Genomic DNA, 15,368 nt, shown 5'->3' with positions numbered 1-15,368 from the left:
AGAAGTGTCTCAAAAGAAAAAAAAAAAATTGAGGGACAGGGTCTAACTGGAAAAAAATTACATGAGGCCACAGAGGTAAATGCAAGCTAATTTAGCTTTGAGGACTTTCAGGGGGAAATTTAAAATAAAAAGTTTTTCTTATTTTCTTTAAAAATAAGAGAAAAGGCTAAACTCAGTATGATAAAGATTATATAGGTATATGTATGTAATATACATATACACACACACTTTTTTAAGTTTAGCTAGATAATGAAGAAATACTAGGTAGAGGAAGAGGAATTGGAGCAATTCCTGAGAATACAGGCAGATTTTTAACTTGTTTATGAGTGCTATTATCCATTTTAGGACAGTTAACAGCAAAGCTCAACTAGTTGTATCATTTATGGTGGAAGAAACAATGGGTTAGAAATCAGAGCACATGGGTCTGGTTCAGCCTCTGCTGTGTGCTCCCTCAGTGCCCTGGAGTAAGTCACTTCAGGACTGACTCTGTGGGCTCAGTTGCTCAGCTGTGAAATGGGGATAGTACTGTTCCCTACTTGAGAGCAGGAGACTTGAATAAGATAACACATTTGTTGAGTACCTTGTAAAAGAGTTCTACATGAACAATTTTATTAATATTAGTTACTAATTCAAAATCATATTGCACACTTAATTATATCCAGTGTTTGTTGTATTCATCTAGGTCCTGCAAGTATAGGTTTACTTAGCCCAGGAATACTGGAATATTTGCTACAGTGTCTGGTAAGTGAGACATCAAAGCTAGTTATTCTTAGTCATCTAGAATTGTGCATTTTTCGAAAATTACCAGTTTAGCCACTGGCACAGAGAATGGAATCAGCTATAAATTTTATTTGCAGGTGTTTCCTGAGTGTTTATTCCCGCCTATGTTAAAAAAATAAAAAAAGGACAGGATAGGAATTTATTGCAAGCAAAAACAGCTGAGTTGGTCTGGTTTTAAATTTAGTCATAAGGTATCTGCTACGATTGGCTTTTTTGTGTGTGTCCTTAGAGTCTGCCAAATGGTAGTAGGAACCTTCCCAGTGGAAACAAAATTACATGGCATTCTAAGCCAGGAAACCGTCAGGTTAGATTCCCAGTGTATATAAATCTCTGTTCCTCCATCCCTCCCCACTCTCTACTGCTCTTAAAATTATTGTCATGGAGCATTTGATATATTGTCTGTGAAGCTTGTGGTTGGCTGAGGCTGTACTGTGGGATCTCTCACATTGCTGGACGGCAGTCTTGACTGGTCTGTACTTTTAAAAGTTATTTTTGCAGGCCTAGTGTGCATTGGCCTTTTTCAAAATCTGAAAGACCTTATTTTTTGGTACCTATATGAGATGTACTTAAAGCATTTAACACTATGCTAGGCAAGCACTGCAGGGATACAGAAGTGGCATAACAGCCCTTTGCCCTCAAGAAGTTTCCTGGCTAGTTGAGGGAACAAAACTACTCAGACAAGATAATTAGCCTCCATTTTATGACAGGATATGATCAAGGACGAAATTGCTTCCTTCAAACTAAGTGCCAAGAGTTCTGAGAAGGTGATTGGGAGGTGGGAGGGATTAGTGGTAGGGGCTGGGAGTCATGGGAGGCAGACTTCCTGATGAAGGTGGGACCTCAGTTGGGTCACGCCATAAGGTTAGGATTTGATTGTGTACACAGGAGGGGAAAATTGGGTTTCTCGGCTAAGGGCACATCACCAGCAGAAGCCCAGATATAGAAATGGCCATGTTCCCAGCACATTACAGAGAACTGACTGGTGGGAAAACAGTGTTGAGAGGCAGGAGGACATAGATTGCATAGCCAGGTCAGGAGGACTCAGGGCCTGCAAAGCCAGACAGAGGGACTGAGGATGGATATGGTGAGAAGCAGGGTGCTAAACAGGCTTTGCCGCAGGGGAGGATAGTGGTTATATGGGCTTTGCAGAACCTAGCTGGTCACCAGAGGAGAGAGCAGAAATCATCTGATGCTCTAGAGCTCCTTTGCAGGCCCCTAACGTAGCTATGGGAAAGGATGGATCTGAGGAGATGTGATGTTAAACAGATAGACCTTCTTTAAATCTGAACACATGTGAGTGACATGAGCTTAAATGTAACTGAAAGAGCTCACTTGTTGCCCTCTTCCACCTACCAGCAGCATTTATGGAATTCCTTTCAGAGAACAGATTGAAAATGAAACCATTTGTTGTTAATATCATTATTTATAATTTGGGGACTAGTGATGAAAAGTTCTTTCTAGGATTCTGAATAGAAAGCCATTTTTAGCTATACTTCTAGGCTTCTGTTTGGCTTGCTTAAATGAATATAAGAATCAGCATGATTTTATTTAACAAAGCTTTAATATAAATGTTACTAAGTAAAATAACATAGTGCATTTAACAAGATACTTTTGAAAGTTCCATATCTATAAATGAACCCTGTAACTTCAATAAAAGAATGTAAAGTTTTAAGAGACTCACTTGTTTCTTACTAACAATATTAGCAAATGCATAATCAAGGACTTGAATAAGTAAAACTTCTGACTGCTCCGGAAACAATCTAGCACATATTGGATAAGAAAAGGAAATTGATAACTTGCTGCCTCTGCAGGGGAATAATTTTTTGTTTTCTTATCTTTTGTTGTCTTTCAGAAATTACAGTCCCACCCCACAGTCATGCTTTTTGCACTTATCGCTCTGGAAAAGTTTGCACAGACAAGTAGGTATAGTGACTTCTTGCACTGATGATCTTCTGTATCACTTGTTAAACATCTTATTTTTCTTAGTTACTGGATGAGCTGACGCTTTTGAACCCCATCAAACATGCATACATTCTTATGTGTCTGGGTAAACACCTCAAGGCCAGTAAGATGTAACAGTAGCAAAGGCAAGAGTTTTCTCACCTAAGAGTCAGAACTCGGTGACTGTGATTACCTACTTTTTTAGAGCTAAAAATTGTGATGATATTGCTGCTTTCTAGAAAATAGAGCTCTTGGGCTTTGTCATTATAGTTTCCATATTCTCTAATTATCTCTTCTCACTCCTTCCCTCCACTAATCTGCCCGGCAAATCATCCTACTCTTTCATGGTTAATGTAAGGTTTATGTCTTCCCAAACAGGTGAAAATAAATTGACTATATCTGAATCCAGTATTAGTAACCGGCTTGTCACATTGGAGTCCTGGGCTGATGATCCTGATTACCTGAAACGTCAAGTTGGTTTCTGCGCCCAGTGGAGCTTAGACAATCTCTGTAAGTGGGAGTTGTCCTTTACTAAAATGCTTGTTTACATTTCTAAATCCATTTCCTGTATAGGATCACTGGTCTTTCCTTTGTAATAATGAGTGAGTCTTTCTATATAAGGTCCTCTACTGCTAGGTTGGCTGTATAGTAGCAGAAAAGGATTCCAGGGGCTCTTCGGACAATTAGATGGAATGCTTCTAACTGCAGCACTCTTCTGTTCAAAAACTCTTACTAGTACCCTATTTCCTGCTTCATCAAGGCTGTTAATCAGATGGCACTGTCTAATCGACTCTTCCCAACACAGACTCTTTTCTCACTGTCCTACGAGCAGGTACCAGTCATTGCTACCCCTGGGCCTGTTCCCCTCACTTGGAATTCCCTCTCTTTACTCTTTTCTCTATCCCAACTTTGCTCCTCAAAACTCAAGTCGTGTCTTACTGATACCATAAAGGTTGCTCCCTCCCAACTTTTCTTTTTCTCCTCCAAGGGCTACTAGAACTAAAACCATTCTACTGCTGTATCCTCACCCTAGCTCCATGGGTAGCACTGTGCTAAAACACAGTTGGACATATAAGCCTCTGCTCCTACTGCAACACTCTGGGGAGTTGCTCAGTGTACGGCCTGTGTAGTGCCAGTTAAAGGATATTTCTGAAAAAGTAGCATTTGGAGTTTGTTGCATGCAAAATAATGACAGTAGGGAACAAAAATACAAACCTAGCAGTGCCGCATTTACGAGCATTTGCTTAATTAATCTTCATACGGCAGGGTAGCAGCAAAGCCAGGGTTGTAAGTCTACCAGCTGTGCCGTTCATGACCGCCTCCACTTCTTACCTGGAATGGCAGCTAGCAATGACAGTAGCTTTTCTCCCACAACAACCTGCCTCAGAAACATGCCCGCTTTTTCTTTGCAGTTTTAAAAGAAGGTAGGCAGCTGACCTATGAGAAGGTGGACTTGAACAGCATTAGGGCCATGCTGAATAGCAACGATGTCAGCGAGTACCTGAAGATCTCGCCCCATGGCTTGGAGGTAAAGTTTCTGTAGACGGACCATTCTGAGGAGAAAATCTTGTTCTCATTTTCATGCCCTGGTTCTGAACAAAAGCAATTTCTTGCAAAATAGATGGAAGTTTATTACATACTCAAAGAGTGGTTAGAGGTAGAAGTGGCGGGAGAGAGGGTGTTTAGGATATTACTTACTCTTTCATATCTCATGTGGTCCCATAAGCACTGTAATGTTTATTGACTGGTTTAAATGTCTGATTTTAATCTCAGCCATTTTACTCAGCTAAAAGTACAAAGACTAGTGTTTTTAGAAGAGGCCCACCCTTTTAAAAATCCCTGCATAACCAGTGATATTCAGTCTAGAGCTTCACCTTCTCCCTGTATGTTGGAAATGTTGCTGATTTGGGGATAAAGCTTGATGAAAGAGCTGCTTATATACAGGAAGGTACCATAAGGCACTAGACATGTCAAGATTAAAGAGCTATTTGAAGAATGGCTGCAAACAGCTCTTTGATCTTACGTCTTGCCAAATGCCTTATGTAGTTTTCAGCTGTAGATTATTTTTAGGTACCCCATCTTATACCCTTCAATATCCTCTCCCTCAGTCTCCCTCCGTAACAAGTACAGGTCAAAGCAATGTTTATGCGTTTGTAAAAGATTCTACTATAAGAGCAAATCTCTGTAAGTACTTAAAAATGAAGCCAGTAGCCTTCACTAATTCTTAATTTTGAGGTCTTCCAGTCCTTCCAATCCAGAACTCCCTGGAAATAAAACTATAAAATAGAGTGTGCTTCATTTGCTTTTCTACTTTTTGTCACTGCAAATGCACAGAGAAGGAGACAGTAGTCCACCAGGAGCTTTAATGAGGAAGAATACATTCAATCTCTGAGTAGTCAGTCATCTCTGGTGGTCTTCAGACATTAATGGTGGGCTGTCATGCTCTTTGATTTTGCCAGGCTCGCTGTGATGCCTCCTCTTTTGAAAGTGTGCGTTGCACCTTTTGTGTGGATGCTGGGGTGTGGTACTATGAAGTAACAGTGGTCACTTCTGGCGTCATGCAGATCGGCTGGGCTACACGAGACAGCAAATTTCTCAATCATGTAAGTACCTTGGACAGCTGTGCAGATGGGGGCTGCAGCATTTTTTTTGGTGAATGGGTGGAGGATTCTCATTTTTCAGACAGGTTTGCACAATAATTGTTCCTTGGGCTGAAGCATCTGGGGCCAGATCCCTACAGCGGTTTTCTAAACTGCTTCAGAAATAGGAAAACACAAGTGAAATTGTCCCTCAGCCTTTTTTCCCCCCTTGAGTTTTAAGTTCACATTAATTTTCCACCCAGAGTTTGGATATGTCCTTTTTCTTTGCAGGCTCTCCTCTGGATCCAGCCACATCTTTGGCTCAGTTTTTATACTGGGATTAGTGATGGTTTCTACCTTGCATTTAAGCTTTAGGAACTTCATAGAATTCTGTTACTTTCATAGATACTAAATGCTGGCTTGACTCCTCTTACTTTACTTTTACCTTGTAATTAGTAGGCACATTTCTTTTCAATATTTAGTATTTATCTTTTGTTATTGAAAGCTGAAACATAAAAGGGAAGATTAAATCCAGTAGAGGGAGCAGGATTGGGCTACTTTTACTTCAGTGTGAGAGGTTGGGGTTCCTCCCTTCCCTACAGATGTTGATTTCTTGACACTTTATACCCTTCTAATGCCCAGCCCAATGAGCTTTCTTCTATTAGTCACATTATAAGCCGTTTGGATTTAATCCAGTTTTGATCAGGAATATTTTGTGGACATAAGGTTTTTACCCTTTGAGAAAAGCCCCTCAGATTTTGTTTTGTTAATCTGAATAATAGCTTCCCATCCCATGTATAAGGGCCTGGGATGGGTTTTTAAAGTGATTCAACAAAGTCAAACTAAACTTGCCTGCCAGAAGGATAGTTTCTAAAGGGCCCTTTCAGCAAGGCCATACAGCATCCTGGAATTGTTCATGGCACTTTAGTAAACTCCTTGCTGGAAAGTGACAAATTGAAGAAAGAGGGCCAGTGGAGAGATCAGGTCTGGATTCTTGTCCAGCGTGGAAAACTAGACCCCAGTCTGCCACTGCTTTTGTTGGGAATCTTTCCTGATGCAAGGCCTCCTGGTCAATTAGGTCTTAATTGAAACATGGAAGCATGAGGCTTTTTTGTGGCACCATGTAGTCAGAAGTAATTGGGTCTGAAGAACAATGCCAGTTAGTCTTTTAGTGCCGAACTTGAGCGTTGATTTAAAGAACATACTGTAAGTTACACTGACAGCCCGCCCCAAATGATGTCCTCAGGATGAGTTTTTCAGGACTTAAAAAATCTTACTTTCCAGAGCACCTTCATTTTAGAGCCTATCATCCGATCCCCACAATTTTTACTGTCACATTTTCCATTTCATAGATTAGAAAACTAAGTCTGAGAGGGGAGCATAAAGGAACTAGGACTAGAATTCAGTCCCCTTTCTATTCTACAGTAGTTGTGTTCTTTGCATTTGAAAATGGGGCAAATCCCAGAGAATTAGCTAGCCTCCTCATTTGGAAGTAAAAAATTGTTCCAGAACTAAAAGAAATGTGGATTTCTCTAGAGAGGACGATTCAGTGTAAAATTTGTCTCTCCTGATTTGGCAGCAAACACACTGCAGGTCTAGGTGTAGTCACATTGTGACTGAATGTTGTAATTTGGGGGGGGGGCAGTGAAGCTGAATAATTTTATCTGGTGGATGAAACTAATTTCTGCCATATATTTGCATAAACTTTGACTTCTCAAATTAAGAGGTTTAAAATAGTTTTCCTATACTCCAGATTGCTTGATAGACTGTTAATTTCTTTAAAAAATAAAAACAAAACATTTTTCCTTGATCCAAGTACTGGTTGGTTAGAAATGGATGAAGTCTGATGTATCTTTTCCCAAATGTAGGATTTTAATGATGTTGCCATACTTACAACTTTGCTTCAAATGGACACTGTTCTGGTGATTCTGAATGTTTTTGCCTGTACAGACAGGGTGTGGTTTTATGAAATAAGTCATTCCTAGGATACACCCAGTTTCCAAAGATTTGAAGTCCATTCATAATGCTTCTTATTTTAACTCTTACTGCTTTGGTTTCAGTTTTGAAAGAATGACCAGAGTGTTGAGCTGTGTATCTTTATAGGGGTTGGCAGGAACAAGTCTCCAAGGGTGCATTTTGACTTATATATCTTTTATCGTTTTGCGAGCTTCTACCATGTGATAGGTCTTTCACATACCCATCTCTAATCATTTTGAAGTCCGGGAAGGTATTATTCTCCCATTTAAAGATGAAAAGAATGAAGTTCAGAGAAATTAATTTAGAAACTTTGCCAAAGTCACCTAGCCTCCAACTAACTACTGGAGAAGAATTCAAACCCTGATCAAGGTAGCCCTGCTCCTTTCCCTGTTGAAGCCTCTTGCCTTGGAGAAAATAAATCTGTTATCTTAAAGAGAAAAAGAATGACTATAAACCTATCAGGAGATCCCACACCATTGAGGGCTTTGGGAACTAGACAGACTCAGGCAACACCAGAAGGCCAAGAGACAGGAAATAGAACAGCCAGTGTTTTAGAGGTCATGATGTCAGCACTGCCACCACAAATCAGTCCCATCCATTCCTCCATGGGGGGCTACTCACACCACACTGGGGGTCTGATGGGCGGGTCCAGTTGGCTAAGCCTAGGTAACATCTTACCCCTCTACCTCCAGAGCAGAAGGCAGGACACTGTATCTTCATTACACTCCCCATAACAGGAAAGGGTCAGGATGCTAGAGAGCAGAAAAAAGGATGGTGTCTACCGCCACAGGAAAGGAATCAAAATATTCCTTAAATGACACGCTATGGATAAACCCTTTTGTTTGTTTTTAGTAATGTTTCCATTGCTAAATTATATATAACCAGAAACGGGCAGATCAAAATTAGCACCCCAAGTGCCAGGATAACTACCCTGTTCTCTCATTTCTCTGTCTCAGCTGATGGAAGCCATAGTTAGTCCTGCTGGGAGTGTTTTCATGTTGGAAGAGGGTGTAATACATCTAGATTGCTCTTTGATATGTAAGCTCAAAGGGATTTTTAAAGGGATCTCTACTTAGCAGAGGTCCCTAGTTCTTAGCCTGTAGAAGTTGACCTGTGGTTAAAGTTATTAGAGTTCTTCCTTTGCCCCACAGTGCCACTCCATTGTGAAATTCATTCAGGCACAGAAGACATTGCATGGTAAAGTTTGCTGTTAATCAGTTCTTGGTGACTAGGAATCTTCTATGAATTTCAAGTGTTCTGTGGAGGACTTCCTAGGACATTAGAAAGGGAAGCTAGAAAAGAATTGCTTGCCTTTTGCCTGTGCCCCCACACCCACAAAATAAAAAATAAGTTTATTACTTATTTGTTCAGGCTTTGAAAGGGATTAGCCAGGTGTTCTTTCTAACAGACAGGTGAATTTCTTCATATCCTTTTGTGAGTTCATTTAACTCTTGAGTAGTCTGAGTAGGACTGTTAGAACAGCTGATTAAGAAGTCTCACTTCAGAGAACACTCATCTGAATTCAGTATGTTGTAGTCCAAGTAGTCAAGGAATATGTTGGAGTCTTTTTTCCAGTCTATCTCCTTATTTCATTGTTTATCACATAGAGTGAGAAGACTGTCGTCAGGATCTGAAATCTTACTTGGATTTGGCCCATATTTTCGTTGCCTTTCTTCACTAGAATCTTTCACCGTTGACTCTTAGATAGCAGTTGTCTGATCTGCATGCTTCATCTATTTCAATTTTTTTATATGTACTCAAAATAATTTCTTAAGATCCCATCCACCCTTTTATGTTAACAATAAAATAATTGTGAAATGATTAAAAGGCAGTAAGTAATAAAAGAAGCTACCAAGGACCTGTATGATGTTCAAATTGAGCGGATCTCAGAATACGTATTAGCTGATTATCCACTGTAACTTTTCTCTTGTTTCAAGTTTTGAAATCTCTGAGCATGTGGAAGTTTTACATGCAGGAAAGATGTTTGCCAAGCCACTGTGAAGTAGAAAGCACACCAGCCTTGGAATCAGATAATTCCAAGGTCCAAACTTGACTTTTTAGTAATATGTCTTTGTGCAAGCTGGTTGACTTCTGTGAGCCTTTATTTCCTCTTAACACAGAACATAAACTTGGAAAGTATTTGTTGGTGAAGTCATTGTCTGTTTTGACTCTACATCAGAATTGTAGTATTTTCCAAGAACCGTAGACTCTCCCTTCAACCAAAAAGCTTAGAAATTCCAGCCACTAGGTTAATGATTATAAAAGACACACTCTTTTTTCCCAGAACACAGCAGGCAGAACCTTGCTAATCTTCTCGGCCCTGTCTCCCCCCAGGAAGGCTACGGCATTGGGGATGACGAATACTCCTGTGCGTATGATGGCTGCCGGCAGCTGATATGGTATAATGCCAGAAGTAAGCCTCACCTACACCCCTGTTGGAAAGAAGGTATTCATTCCTCTCCATCATGAATTTATCAACTAGGTTAAGACATCTGGTTATGATGAGACATCTATTCTGTTAGGCCTTAAAATGTTTTACTGGAAAAAGATTAAATATGAAAAGGGATATTGGCATCTGTATCCCCTGCCATGGACGTGAACAGTACCCTCCTGATAGTCACCTCTGGTCAAGCCCTTCCTTTAGCAAAATATTTCAGACTATAAACTATTTTTAATTTAGTGGAAAATTATCATTCTATTTTCTTCTCTGGATATGTGTCTTGAATCAAAGCAGCCATGGAGATATTGAGGACATTGAAATTGTAATGCCAATAAATGAGGTTGTTTTCAGAGAATCAGCACTATTCAGTGGACACATTCTGGATGCCTCTAGAGCAGCTTTTAAGAAGGACTCAAGCATTTTTGGCCTCAGACACTTCTGCCCAGCCTCAGTTCTCCAGGCGTCAGGGTTGGGATGCTGTAGAGGGCATAGGCTACCAGGACTCTCAATCATGACTCTAGGATTTTAGCAAGAATATATCTTATCCAAAAAAAAAAAAAAGAATATATCTTATCAACAGCATCTTTTTTGCCGCATTCAATTTTTGTTCCAATCAGTTTGCAATATCCAAGGCCTTAGTCCAATTAAGGTTATTGAGTCTTTTTACCCTCAAATAAACATACAGTGAAAACAGGGCTTCCCTGCTGGCAGGTGGTATAGCACCGGGCCTCCTGGGACCCCGCCTTGTTCTGAAGACGAAGAGTCATATCGTAGGGGATGGAACCTCTGGAAAAATTTCATTCCCAGCGTTGGAGCTAGATAGGGGATATAGCCAGGCTCCTTCTCCAAGCTGCCCTCTCTCTGTTTCCCGCCCCAGTCAGCAATATAAATGTAAACTGAATTTTCAGGCTTGCTAAGAGAGCAAGAATTTGACCACTGCCCTGAGGGGCCAGCTCCTCTTAATTAACTAATTGATAGTGTGGGAAAGTAAAAAACCTGAAAAGCCTACATAAGCCATAATTTTAATGACTCGCAGGTTCTTTAAGGAACATAGAACTTCTTCATTTAACAGAGTGTGAGATAGAGGCACTGTCTGCAAAGACTGCCTTGTATGTTTTTTTTAAATAATTTTTAAAAGGATTATTGAAGTTTATTATAAAAATTTGGAAAATAGGGTTGAAAACCAAAGTGAAACTAAAATCCCTTGTAATTCCTCCATCCAGAGCTTTTTTTAAAAAACACAATTCGGTGTATATATTTTTTGTCATTACACTTACTATGCCTTGAACAGCTTTCCAGATTATTTAAATAACATTATTTTTAACAGCTTTTCAATATTCCCTTATATAATAGTATTATATTAATCGATGCCTCACAGTTGGACAGTTACATTTTTGCCTTTTAAAATTATTATTATTAAAAAAGTATAAACCATTCTGGATTTTCTCAGAATAAATCCTTAGAAGTGAAGTGAATCTTCGCTGGCGAGAGGGATACAGAATTTTAACGCTTTTACTATATACTGCCAGATTTTCTTCCACTAGCATTGAGTGTTCTTTTTTTTTTTCTGTCATCACTGTGTAATTTCATGTGTTTATCTTTGACAATTTAAAAAACAAGAACTTTGAGTGAAGATGAATGCCTTAGGAAAAAAAAAATGTGTGGAGGCAGTTTTTACCTCAGGGAGTTCTAACTTTCACCAGAGAGGCAAAGAAGCCCGTGATTTTGATCTTACCATGTTTTCTGGTCCCAAAATGCACATTTCCTCCCCATTTTAACATCTTTGAAATTGGGATGCATCTTACAATTGACGGCTTTTCATACATTAACTGGCAGCATTTTCCTCTGAATGGTACATTAAAGTATTGGTATGAAGGGGTCATATCAGTTGCAGAAGAAACAAGAAAGATGAACATGTTGAATGCATGGCTACAAAAGCGGGCTTAATGCAGTGACATTAAAACCCTTGAGACAGCAGAATCCTTTAGGATATCTAACAGTGTTGCACTTTATCTTCTAGGAGACACAGTAGGATTTCTGTTAGACTTGAATGAAAAACAGATGATCTTCTTTTTAAATGGTAACCAGCTGCCTCCTGAGAAGCAAGTCTTCTCATCTACTGTGTAAGTTCCTTTTCTCAGTCAAAAATGTGAGTAGATGCATGGAATGTACTTTTCTCAAGGGGAAAAAAAAAAATAACAACTTTGTCCATTTATGTAGTCAGTTGTGATGAGAAATCATTTTATCTCAAGTTAACTGGGGACCCATTTGGTCATACCTAAAACTATCCTAGAGTTTGATATAGGAAGATAAGAGCAGACTGTTCTCTGGTTCACAGTCCTGTCCAGGTTAGTAAACAGAATCTGTCACCCTTCCTTTCTGCGAGGGTATGACTCATTCTGACTTTCATTCTGACTTTCTGAAAACCACTTTATGTATGAGCTTTACTTTGTTTTTATGAATTCTCTTGACCGCTGTCCTCATTTTTATTTGTAGATCTGGATTTTTTGCTGCAGCTAGTTTCATGTCATATCAACAATGTGAGTTCAATTTTGGAGCAAAACCATTCAAATATCCACCGTCTATGAAATTTAGCACTTTTAATGACTATGCCTTCCTAACAGCTGAAGAGAAAATCATTTTGCCAAGGTAAGGAATCTGCTTAGGCTATCTGCAGACCTTCACATGCATCTCATAAGAAATTAAAACAATTTCTAAGAGACTTTCTTAACTTCTTACAAAAAATTTGGAGACCTAAGTAAAATGGATGACTTCTTAGGAAATATAAATTACTAAAACAGATCACAGAAGAGAGATAAACAAACCAATTATTACTGTAAAATTAAATTGAAAAAAATTAAGAGCTATACCCCCAAAAGCACCAGACCCAGGTGGTTTCACCAAATCTTTAAATAACAGATAATTTTATTGCTATTTAAAATGTTACAGAACCCAGGAAGAAAGAGCACTTCCAAGTAAGTTTTATGAGCTAAAAAACATTGGTATAAAAATCAGACAGTATGACCCATGCACATACACAAAAAGCTACAAACTAGCTTCACTTGAATATAAAGTGTAAAAATCTTGACTATTAGGAAATCAAGTACATCTTTTAACAGACCTGGATTTATTAAAACAGACTTATTGTTGGGTTTTATTGTGTGACAAAGATGCCAACACTGTTCTACAACCATTAGGACAGTGAATGCCATCTTGGATAAAATTTCACAGCCCTTGTTTGCCAAAGACTGATTGGCATTAATTGTTGCCTTGGATGAATGCCTGTTCTTCTTCCTTATGAGATGAACATAGTCTTTTCCTTAAGCTGGGAAAGATTCCATCTGCTTCCTGGTAATTACTTCAAGTTGAAGCTTGTCTCACAGTATGAGCCAAAGTTTATCACTTTTTAATAGAGCAGCTTGTTGGGCCTTTGTGAGGAAGGGCATTCCTGTTACTAATGCCACATGTGTTGTGTCAGTGACAGAGTCTCTCTCAGCAGCCAAGGAGACCACACTGGCCCTGGCATAGCCAGTGTTGGGCCCTTATGCCCTCGGAGGTGTCTATAACATAGTGTGTGATCCTAGGTCCTGTTCTGGCTCAGAAAGCAGGTCTGTAAAGAGCCCTTCTGGACTGTGTTTTACCTTGGACTCAGTGTCCCAAGGCTTGAGAGTGGCTCTGCAGTTTCCAGATGAACTAGAAAATGTCACATAGTGATGGCAGCCCTGCCTGCAGCAGCAGAGCCTCCTTATATCCCAGGAACAGAAGGGCCACTTACATCCCAGTTCAGGGATTAGAGGTTTAGTCTTTGAACTTCCCTTCGACTTTTCTTGTCTTGGTGCATGACAGGGATTCTGGACTTAAAATTCCTCTTGATGAAAGTGTGAAGTAACACCTCTGTTTGTCATACCCTGTTACGTTTTCACGTAGCCTGTCTCCTTGGATGTGACCCATAGACAAGTCTGCCTTCTCACACCCTGAAAGGTACAACCAGTCCATCTAAGAGTTCCCCTGGAGGCTGGCCCTAGTTAAGACTGCTTTAGCATTTAGTTAACTGCCCCTACAGAAGTAAACTGTCCAAAAGTCAGATGGCAATAGGTACCAACTGTCAGAAAGTCTTCTTTTATGAACAGCCTCTACATGCTCTTATGGTACCACATCAATTTGGCACCCACAGTGCAGTCTGCTTGGATAAGAACCAGCAGAGTTACAAGCTAGGGCACGTCTATGCTGCATTAGACTTCGTTGTGTCTGACAGTGACACCAAGAGAGGAGTTGTCGGAGACTAATTGTGTGGCCACCTTAATGCCAAGCTCCTGCTGGTACCTTGCTCCCCTTAACATTCCAGTTGCACTTAATTACAAATTAAGGCAGTAAGTGTGAACGTGCCTAAAATTGCTTTCTATGCCATTAATATTTTCAGCCCATGTTCCAAAAGCTTATATTCAAGGGTATTTTTTTACTCATTAGAATAATATACTTTTCTGGCTTTGAGGTAGATCAGTGGCCCTGTGTCTGCTGGGGATTTTGTTAATTGTTGTATGTTGTATATACTCTCTGTCTGTAATTCTTCCATTTATTCCTTTTTTTTTTCCTTAAACTTTTTATTATGGAAAACTTTAAATACCCACAAAGGAAAAAAAAAAGAATAGCACAGTGAAGCACCATATACTCACCTAGTCATCCACTTACAGCCACCTGCTTCTCCTGCAGTCTTCCCTCATCTCTATTAATAGCTCCATGTCATTCCAGTTTCCCTGGCCATAATTCTGGAGTAGCCTTGACATGGCAGTGTATGACTTACTTCCATTTCCACATCAGATCCCTCAGCAAATCCTGTAGGCTGTGCCTTCAGAACATATCCCCGATCCAGCTACTTCTTGTCCCTCTCACTGCCACCACCACAGTAGAAGCCTCCATCATTTCCCATCTGGATTATTTTTGTCCTGCCCTTGAACTAGTCTCCCTGTTCCTGCCTTAACCCCCTTCAGTCTCTTCAACACAGCCTCCGGAATGACTTTGCTACAACATAAGTTAGATCATGCACGTCTCTGCTCACAAGACTCTTACCTAGTGGCTTCCTATTTCACGTAAGGTAAAAGCTTGAATCCTACCAGGCTCTGTAAGCACCTGCTATATCAGCCATCCTGGCCTCCTTGTTGCTCCTGGAATATACCAAGTCTACTGTTGTAGCCTCAGGGCCTTTGCACTAGAATGTTCTGCAGCTAGAATTATCCCTGCCTCTAGAAAGGCTCAATGTGTTTTCCAACACCACCAGACAGTTAATTAAATTCTGACACTCTTTACCTGGAGATAGCTCAGATCCCTCTGGTGAAGGCTCAGTCCTGCATCCCCTCTCCCACTTTAGATGCCAATTGCAAGTCCAGGTTGTAACCAACTGGCCATAAATTGGAGGTTGCCATGACCTCCTCAGGTTCAATTAATTGGCTAGAGCTACTGCCACAGAACTCAGGAAAACAGTTTACTTCTTAATAGTTTACTGATTTATTATAAAAGAATACAACTCAGGAGCAGGCTATCTGTGTGCCACTCTCCCTGCCTCTCCCATGTTCACCAACCTGAAGTTCTTCAAGCCTTGTCCTTTGGGGTTTTTGTGTAGGCTTCATTATGTAGGCCTAGTTCATTAAATCACT

General features: G+C 40.0%; 1 protein-coding gene across 4 annotated transcripts in view; it reads left to right on the top strand.

Annotated features, from left to right (window-relative positions):
* The window catches only part of RSPRY1 (ring finger and SPRY domain containing 1), a 42,626-nt gene that overhangs the window by 18,688 nt on the left and 8,570 nt on the right, over positions 1 to 15,368 (top strand). For all 4 annotated transcript variants that reach the window (XM_010967305.3, XM_045504553.2, XM_045504554.2 and 1 more), the window contains 8 exons: positions 683 to 741; positions 2,633 to 2,699; positions 3,100 to 3,231; positions 4,134 to 4,249; positions 5,181 to 5,324; positions 9,612 to 9,723; positions 11,738 to 11,840; positions 12,214 to 12,366. In XM_010967305.3, coding sequence (XP_010965607.1) covers positions 683 to 741; positions 2,633 to 2,699; positions 3,100 to 3,231; positions 4,134 to 4,249; positions 5,181 to 5,324; positions 9,612 to 9,723; positions 11,738 to 11,840; positions 12,214 to 12,366 — 886 coding nt within the window. The remainder of the gene's footprint in view (positions 1 to 682; positions 742 to 2,632; positions 2,700 to 3,099; positions 3,232 to 4,133; positions 4,250 to 5,180; positions 5,325 to 9,611; positions 9,724 to 11,737; positions 11,841 to 12,213; positions 12,367 to 15,368) is intronic.

The sequence above is a fragment of the Camelus bactrianus genome, chromosome 9 (genome assembly GCF_048773025.1).
Source record: "Camelus bactrianus isolate YW-2024 breed Bactrian camel chromosome 9, ASM4877302v1, whole genome shotgun sequence".
NCBI classification, from domain to species: Eukaryota; Metazoa; Chordata; class Mammalia; order Artiodactyla; family Camelidae; genus Camelus; species Camelus bactrianus.
This window is presented reverse-complemented; position numbering and strand designations above follow the sequence as displayed.